The sequence below is a fragment of the Pelecanus crispus genome, chromosome 4, assembly GCF_030463565.1.
Source record: "Pelecanus crispus isolate bPelCri1 chromosome 4, bPelCri1.pri, whole genome shotgun sequence".
Classification (NCBI taxonomy): Eukaryota; Metazoa; Chordata; class Aves; order Pelecaniformes; family Pelecanidae; genus Pelecanus; species Pelecanus crispus.
Window position 1 is genome coordinate 37,907,761 of NC_134646.1, and position 9,087 is coordinate 37,916,847.

The 9,087-nt window shown below is 42.6% G+C and overlaps 1 protein-coding gene across 1 annotated transcript; it reads left to right on the forward strand.

Annotated features, from left to right (window-relative positions):
* The first annotated feature begins 3,563 nt into the window (after nt 1-3,563).
* On the forward strand, nt 3,564-5,915 carry LOC104037749 (toll-like receptor 2 type-2). The gene has a single exon (XM_009491866.2). The coding sequence runs from the start codon at nt 3,564-3,566 to the stop codon at nt 5,913-5,915; it is 2,352 nt and encodes a 783-aa protein (XP_009490141.2).
* The last annotated feature ends 3,172 nt before the right edge of the window (nt 5,916-9,087 follow it).

Consider the following 9,087-nt stretch of genomic DNA (forward strand, 5'->3'; position numbering starts at 1 on the left):
CAGGCAGGAAAAGGAAGGTTCGCCAGGAGAGCCGGGACATGCTGATGGGAGCAATGTCCTTCAGGAAAGGGGAGAGAGGAAAGCAGCAAATGAAAAAGAGACAAGTTGGGCCAGACTGTGCCATTTGTGCTTAGTTTCCTTGTGGGAGGGTGCCTCGTATAGGCTTTGTCCTGTTTGTATGTTGTCCCACTTGTGTGTCGATACCAGCTGCCCAGGGAAGGCTGGGCATGAAGGTGGGCTGCATTTGTTTTAGGAATTCAACCAGGAAAGAGCTCATTGAGCAATGGTCTCAGGGCAGTGGGATCAGCTGTCTCCTCACTAATTCAGGGCTAACTCTGTTGTGCATCCTCTGGGTCGGAAAGAAGAAAAGGCATGCCTATACATGTGTGCGTGTGTGTGTATATGGTGGGTGATAGCTAGGACATATGTAACCCACACACAACCAAGTGGAAAGCAGCACCTTTCCCCAGTTTGCTTGTGGATTGATCCCTTCACCAACCAGTGACCCTCCTGCTGCAGACTCCATAGAACTGCTCAAATTTACCAGCCCTCATTTAGCTTGATAGCATTCCCCAAGCTAGAATCAGTTTGCACACTATTGGCATGCTTTATTTTGGCAGTTAGATTAGCCTTTAGCATTTGTTAGCATTTATAGAACCTCATTCTGTGGGGACTCATTGTTTTGTTTAAGAATATGCACATATTTCCTCAAATACTTCTACTTGCCTGGGCCAGGGAAGATAATCCTGAGCATGTCTGATAGCTCAGACCCTTTGTCCATAACCCGGAAACATTTTGAATGTCTAGTTCATCACAGCACCTTATGGTATAAGGGCGTGTGTGCAAGTTTCTGTATTTTTAGCTGCATTTCAATTTCTATGTGGCTTTTTTTCTTCCCAGCACAAAAGGGAAAAGTGATTCCTTGGTAGGGCAATGATATCGTGTGCTGGGGCTGTATTTCTGAGTGGGTGCAGAAAGGCCTGAAATGATCCTGTAAGTCAGGGTCTTAAGCTGAATTATTAAAAAGGAATGGGAAGGGGAAGAGAATGGCTGAAAATGAATGAGGGGGGGGATGGAATTTCCCTGAGTGTCTGCTCACATTACAGATGAGCAAAAAAGCCTGGAAAAGATGCTCAGGGAAATGACAATAAAGAAAAGCATCCTATACCGCAAATGTGGCTCAGTCCTGCAGTCCCTGGTTGGTTTCAGACTGGTAAGGTGGAGAGCCATTAGGCTCAGCCGGTATTTCCCATGCAGTACCTGCCCAGTTCCCTTCTGTGCTGCCAGTTTTCCATCTATAAATAACCTACCTATAGATAGATTTTGATTGGCCAGGTTACCTGGTTGTTTCTTTTTCTAACAGTAAGCATTTTGATGGCAACTTTAAAAATACCACTTAAATTTGTTGCTTGTGAAACTCAGCTTAGAGCTTTGCTCCTATGGCCTGCAGCACTGTGTTATCCAGCCAGACTTGCAAGACCAAAAAGCCCTGTAAAAGAGCCTCAGCTGGACAGCAGGTGAGTGTAACTACGGATCGCAATTCTTTGGGTGGGATTCACATGGACAAATATCTAGGTATCTAAACTGTGGTGCTCCATTTTAAGTCAATGGGGTTATTTCTCTTGGAGTCATCGCATCTTAATGTGGGTGTCCAAGAGACATGATGTGAATTGCCCCTAAAAGTTGTTATTTCTCTCCATTGACATTAGAGGACATGGTGGGTGACCAGCTCAGCTGTGCCATCTAAAGACAGGGGAGAGGACTGTGTCCTTCAAGACCCAGAGCTCTACATCAGAGAGAGACAGACATTAAAGGAAAATAGCACAAGAGGTCAAAATGTTTATAGTCCTTCAGGTAGGAAGAGATAGAATGTTGAAAAAATTATCCACAACTTTTCCTCCTCTCCCCATATGCCCAAACAATCTCAGCAAATTCTGCCCCTTTTGAATAATTGTCAGCAACTCTGGCCAAAAATAATGCAACTAGAAGGGTAGGACTTGTCTGTATGAACTTGTCTGCATGGGTCAGCTATTGTAAAAAAAAAATTAGAGTATGAATTCAAAGTACAGTAGATCTGCACAGAGTCTCAGTGGGATGACTGAAGGAGAAAGTACTTCTCTGAACCAATCTAACCTGATTAACTTGATAGAGAGCCCACGATGATCCTTGGGAACCTGTTCATTGGCCTCTTTGAGGTTGGTTCACTCTTTTCACTCTCAGTAAGATACCTGCTGAGGCAGGGGTGTTTGTGACACAGTGAGGAAAGTCATACTTTAAAAGTGCTCTTTGATCCTTGTCTAGAAAGCATAAACAAAAAAAGGGTTATAATTCAATATGTAATAAGGGTTTTGAAGGGAAAACAGCCCTCTCAGGCTTCAAGAATTGTTTCTCCAACTCCTTCGAGGGACAGAAGAACTGAAGTCACCTTGTTGGGAGTAAGGATGGTCTGGATATTGCAGCAAGCACTGTAACACAAAAAGCCATGCCAAATCAGTACTATGAAAGGCACCAACTGTGAGAGGAAAGAGAAGTGACACAACTGTGTGGCTTCTCTTGAATCATTTCAGTCCAGAAGACGAGGAACAGGCTGTGGGGCTGGAAAAAGCTGATCTAGTCCAACCAGCTGATCTGATCTGCAGGATGCTCCAAAAGAGCCTGGCTTTTCCTTGTGGCTGGGCCTGACCTTCCCTCTGCCACAGAGACCCAAAGCAGAAAAAGCCACTGGTAGAGGAGAAGGATGTGGCAGTAAAAAGGAAGAGCTAAGAGTTGGTAGGTTACAATGGTGAGTTTTCCCAGCTTAAGTTTCATTAGCAAGTATTGGACTGATGGCAACACGATAACGATGGTGTACACAGACATCCAGGCAAATATTTGTTTCCCTGCTCCTAGCAAATTTACAATGAGAATAGCCAAAGGAAGATAAAATGAGGAAAGGGACTGACACATATGCAGCTCTCTTCTCTGTATTGTCAGAATTGAGATTAGACATATGCTTGAAATGAGTATTAAATGTGAATGTCACTATCTCCTGCAAGATGCTAACTCTTCTTAATGTAACCAGGATTTGAAACATATACAGGAGACTCCCTGCACTAAAAAATAATATTCAAATATACAAAATAATATTCACAGATCCAGAAGAAAAAGACCAAAGGTGAGGCTGAGAGGGGATGTATGGTGACTATTTCCAAATCAGGCAAAGGACCAGATTACTAATAATGTTGGGATTATTCAGATGTTTAGCTGAATCTGCAAAATATTTGTGCAGCTGTTAACTGATTTGCTAGTCTTCATTCCAAAATGAGAAACCGCAGGGAAAAATAGAGTAAATTCAATGTACATAGCATTTAACAAAAGATTCTGGAATATTTGTGTACAATATGCCTTTTTTTCACTAATCTGTTTAATCTCTGAACAGTGTTAAAACCAAATATATTTATAGTGCCTTCAACAGGACAGAACAGTAAAGGTCATGTTTTAGATATATCCCAAATGTACCTTCTTCAAAACTAACTATTCATCTTACATAGCTCTGACTGTATTTCATATTTATAGGCAAAATAATGACTACACACACCTGGCAAGTGTGGGCCATCTACATGGTCTTAGCTGCAAACCTCTCTGAAGAGCAAGCGCTGAAGCAAGCTTGTCCTTCATGCGATGCCACTCAGCTTTGCAACTGCTCTTCCATGGGGTTGGACTTCATCCCCCCAGGGCTCACAGCCAAAATCACAGTGTTAAACCTGGCCCACAACAGGATAAAGCACATCCGCTCCCAGGATCTGCAGCAGGCTGTGAACCTGAGAGCCCTGCTGCTGCAGTCCAACAAAATCAGCTCAATAGACATGGATTCGTTTGACTCCCTCGGGAAACTGGAGCTCTTGGACTTATCAAATAACAGCTTGGCTCGCTTGTCCCCTGTGTGGTTTGGGCACCTTTTTTCACTCCAGCACCTCCACCTTCAAGGCAATTCCTACAGAGACCTGGGGGAAAGCTCCCTCTTTTCTAGCCTGAGGAACCTGAGCTCTCTGCACCTGGGCAACCCACAGTTCTCCACAATAAGGCAAGGGAACTTTGAGGGCATTGAGCTTCTCAACAAGTTGTGGATTGACGGTGGCAATCTCAGTCAGTATGAGCCGGGAAGTTTGAAACTGATTAAGAAGATAAATCACATGATCATAAACATACGAAGTATTAATGTATTCTCAGCAATTATCAGGGACGTTCTGCACTCTGTCATTTGGTTAGAAGTGAGAAAAATAGCATTCAGTATACCTGCTGAAATGCAACTACTGAGAGTCATGTCGTCTTCTTTTGCAAAGAAAATCTCTTTTAAACAGACCTTATTAACAGATGCTACTGTGCCTGAGATTGTCAGCATTTTAGAAGACATGCCAAAATTAGTGGAGGTGGAGATGACAGACTGTAGACTCTTGGGAACTGGACGATGGGAAATACATGTTCAAGCAAACCAATCACAGACTCTTAGAGTTCTGACAATAGAGAAATTATCTATAGAAAAATTTTATTTGTTTACAGATCTTCACACTGTGGAAGGTCTACTACCTTTTCTTACCAAAGTCACAGTTCGAAACACCAAGGTCTTTTTGGTACCATGCAGCCTTTCACGACATCTTCTGTCATTAGAATATCTTGACCTTAGTGCGAATTTGCTTGGAGACCAGAGTTTGGAGCATTCGGCCTGTCAGGGTGGTTGGCCCTCACTACAAACTCTAAAATTAAGTCAGAATTCACTGAGTGACTTCAAAATGACAGGTAAAAGTTTGTCTCATCTAAGAAACCTAAATCTCTTAGACATTAGCCAAAATAATTTTGGTGAGATTCCAGATGTGTGTGAATGGCCAAAAAACTTGAAATATTTAAACCTTTCCAGCACTCAAATTCCTAAACTGACGACTTGCATTCCCCAGACGCTGGAAGTTTTGGACGTTAGCGCTAACAACCTGAAGGAGTTTGGACTGCAACTGCCATTTCTGAAAGAGCTGTACCTTGCAAAAAACCAGCTGAAGACCTTGCCTGGTGCCGCACCCATTCCTAACTTAGTGGCCATGTCAATCAGAAGAAACAAGCTCAACGGTTTCTCCAAGGAAGAGTTTGAGTCCTTCAAGAAAATGCAGCTGCTGGATGCCAGTGACAACAACTTCATCTGCTCTTGTGAATTCCTCTCCTTCATCCACCACCAGGCCGGGATAGCCCAGGTGCTGGTGGGGTGGCCGGCCAAGTATGTCTGTGACTCTCCCCTAGCAGTAAGAGGGGCACAGGTTGGAGCCGTACACCTCTCCCTGATGGAGTGCCACAGGTCCCTCGTGGTGTTGTTGATCTGCGCCCTGGTGTTCCTGGTCATCCTCGTCCTCGTGGCTGTTGGCTACAAGTACCACGTGGTCTGGTACCTGAGAATGACCTGGGCATGGCTCCGAGCCAAGCGGAAGCCCAAGCGAGCCCCACCAAAGGACATCTGCTACGATGCTTTTGTCTCCTACAGCGAGAACGATTCTGACTGGGTGGAAAACGTCATGGTGCGGGAGCTGGAGCAGGCCTGCCCCCCCTTTCGGCTCTGCCTCCATAAGCGGGACTTTGTGCCTGGGAAGTGGATCGTGGACAACATCATCGACTCCATAGAGAAGAGCCACAAAACGCTCTTTGTGCTGTCTGAGCACTTTGTGCAGAGCGAGTGGTGCAAATATGAGCTGGACTTCTCGCACTTCCGCCTCTTTGATGAGAACAATGATGCAGCAATTCTTGTCCTCCTAGAGCCCATCCAGAGCAAAGCAATTCCCAAGAGGTTCTGCAAGCTGCGGAAGATCATGAACACAAAGACCTACCTGGAGTGGCCTCTTGAAGAAGATCAGCAGGAGATGTTTTGGTTTAATTTGAAAATAGCTCTAAAATCGTAGACAGGGACATTAAAGAATAAATATGCAACAAACATACTCTGGATTTGTTTCCCTTGCCTGTTCATCCCATCTCCTATCTGTATCTCGATTATAGAGAGCTGAGCTACTGTAAATTCTATTACTTGCTGTGAGATTATTTTCTTTTTGTAGCCATGGTTTTGAATTGTTGTATTGCTTTGGGCTGGAATAGAGTTAACTTTCTTCATTGTTGCTCCTCTGGTGCTGTGGTTTGGATTTGTGACCAAAACTGTGTGATTACACAGGGATGTTTTAGTGATTGCTGAACAGTGCTTGCACAGCATCAAGGCCTTTTCTGTTTCTCACATTGTCCTGCCAGCGAGCAGGCTGGGGGTGCATGATAATTTGGGAGGGGGACACAGCTGGGACAGCTGATCCCAGCTGACCAAAGGGATGTCCTATACCATATAACATCATGCTCAGCAATAGAAGTTGTGGGAAAGAGAAAGGGAGGATGTTTGGAGATGGTGTTTGTCTTCCCAAGTAACTGTTACACGTGATAGAGCCCTGCTTTCATGTAAATGGGTAAACATCTGCCTGCTGATGGCAAGGAGTGACTGCATTCCTTATTTTGCTTTGTCTGCAAAATTTACCTATTGAACTGTCTTTATCTCAACCCACAAGTTTTCTCCCTTTCACCCTTCCAATTCTCTCCCCTGTCCCACTGTGGGGGGAGTGAGCGAGTGGCTGTGCGGTGCTGAGCTGCCTTCCGGGGTTAAACCGCAACAATTGTCTACCCACGTTAATCAGCAGCATTAGCAAAAGCTGTTTCATTTAAATATTTAATGATGAAAAGTTGTTTAGATATGCAGCTATGTAGTTTATATAACTTTATCTTTGCAAAAGCTTTAGGAGAGAGCCTGCCTAGCTAAGGGTTTTTCTGCATTCTTTGTATAAACCACTTCTAATCAAATGCAATAAAAGTCAGTTTATGCAGCAAGGATTTTTGTCCTAGCTCTCCTAGTCAGTGGATCTAAGGACTGATTCTCAGCAGTATTTCACAATCACTGTAGGTTAAATGTCCTGATCTCCTGAGGATTGTGGCTGCAAGGCTTAATGTAAAAATATACTTTCACACTGCAGTTCTGGCTGTTGTAGCATGTATATTCTATGGCAGACAACTTTCTCAGTGAAAGACACCTATGGAGGATGATTTCTGTCCAGTGTCATTGTACCATATGTGGGAATAGATGCTTCAGAGTAGGGTCCAAATACTCTTCCGACTTGCTCAAATGGAGTTTAAGCTATTCTCAGCTAGAATGTGGGAAACACTAATGTATATGTAGTCTTTGAATTCAACATCATACTCCTCTCTCTGATCCGCAGCCTTAGCATAGGCACAAAAAAGGTGTTTCCTACTTTTCTGCTCTCTCTGTAAACATAGTGCACAAAACCAGAGGGGGTAGAGAGCATCCTACCTCAGACCTTGTGTTTGCTGTCAGCTGGGGCCATGTTTTCTCAAGCAGATTGCTGGGACAAGGACTCTAATTGCTGAAAAAGTGGAATAAAAGGGAGACACTGGCACCAGACTCTTCCTTCAGAGATGATTTAAAAGGAAATGGATATCTTAGGCGATACCTGCCTTGCAGCCACAGGAAATTTCAGATGAACCCTAACAACTTGAATCTGGTAGGCCAGACAACTAACAACAGGGACAACTAACTTCTGGATCAGTTCAGGGCTTAGGCACAGTGTAGGACATTTCCAGGCATGTGCAGAAGCAGACCTTATAAGCCTTCACATGGAAACGCCTACAGCATTTTGGTGTACCTGTGATGAGATCACGTCCAAGTTAGTTTTTCTATTGTGTTTTGGTCTTGGGCATCTAATGTGTACAAAGCCTCTTGTTCAGACACCTCAATATTTGTAATTGATTTGGTACATTGAAAGTCTCATCTCACAGCTAGTTACTTGTTGTGCTGCTGCTTTTAGGAAGTTTTTCTCTGCACAGCTAACGTGTCAGTGAGAGCAGAGGTCCCCCTGTCCTCTGCTAGCCATTGAGAAGGCTGAGGACAAACATTTTTCCATTACACCCACAATTAGGCAACTCTGACAGTGTAACGCAAATGAATGATTTATTTATGTGCATTTTTGCGTATATGAATACAGGCATCACAATGTATGATAATAATTATTAACTCTGCTACTTGATCTAAGCAAACAAAGCACCTTCTTTCTATGTACTTAAGATTTGCTCTTTCATTCATTTACTTAATGTTTTCTTAATTGCATCATTTCCTATTTTTAGCATCTAAACCTTACCTCCATTGGTAGATGGTTTCATGCAATCTCTGCTTTATTCTCATATATATATTAAAGTGTAAATTAAGCTAATCTGTATTTCTGATTTCTAATAACGATGTAAAGATTCTTAAAATACTGACTATATTTCATCTGAGTTCAAAAGCTACTTTAGCTAGGCTAATTACCTTTTAAGACCAGTTTCTCTGATTCCTAAGCAGAACTGTCCGTTCTTGCATAAACAGGGTGCGTTTCAGTTCCTCACAGTGTGGCCAGGGTAGTATAGATGTCAAACATTTGCCTGCTAAGCAGCAAGACTTATGCATCCATTTTGATCTGGGTGTTGTTTTGGGTTTGTTTTTTGTTTTTTTTTTTAAAGAAGCAATAGCAACATATGGAATTGGTGGTTAGGGATTGTAACTTTGACCTCCTGTGTTTGAGAAGCTGGTTATTGGAAGTTGGGCTTTTTGAGCATGGTGACAGTAAGTCAAAGAGGACTTAATACAGGATCTCCACATACAGGCCTATCTGATTCCCAAGCACACTATAAATGTTGCTGTGCTTAGAGCTTTTTGTAAATGGCCATTGGAAGATGTACAAGTTACAATACAACAGCTCTTGAAAGAGGTGAGGGGAAAAAAAAGCTAATGGTAATCTTGTATTACCTTACATTAACCAAATGAACAAACAATTTGGGTGCCATTTTTCAGAATTTGCTGTGTACAAAGCCATTATTTGACTTAAAATTCTTCTTATCTGCTGCACAATTTTCTGTAGTCAAAATTTCAACAGGAAGCCACTACCAATGTATTTAATAATGAAACAAACTTAAAATATTTCTTTTCCTTTTTTTTTTTACAGCGGATATTAATTCTAAGAAATAAGTCCTTTTTTTTCCTATCTTCCCATTAAA

What these genes read in the sequence shown, in the direction of transcription:
- LOC104037749 (XM_009491866.2), top strand. Translation starts at nt 3,564, where the DNA reads ATGACTACACACACCTGGCAAGTGTGGGCCATCTACATGGTCTTAGCT.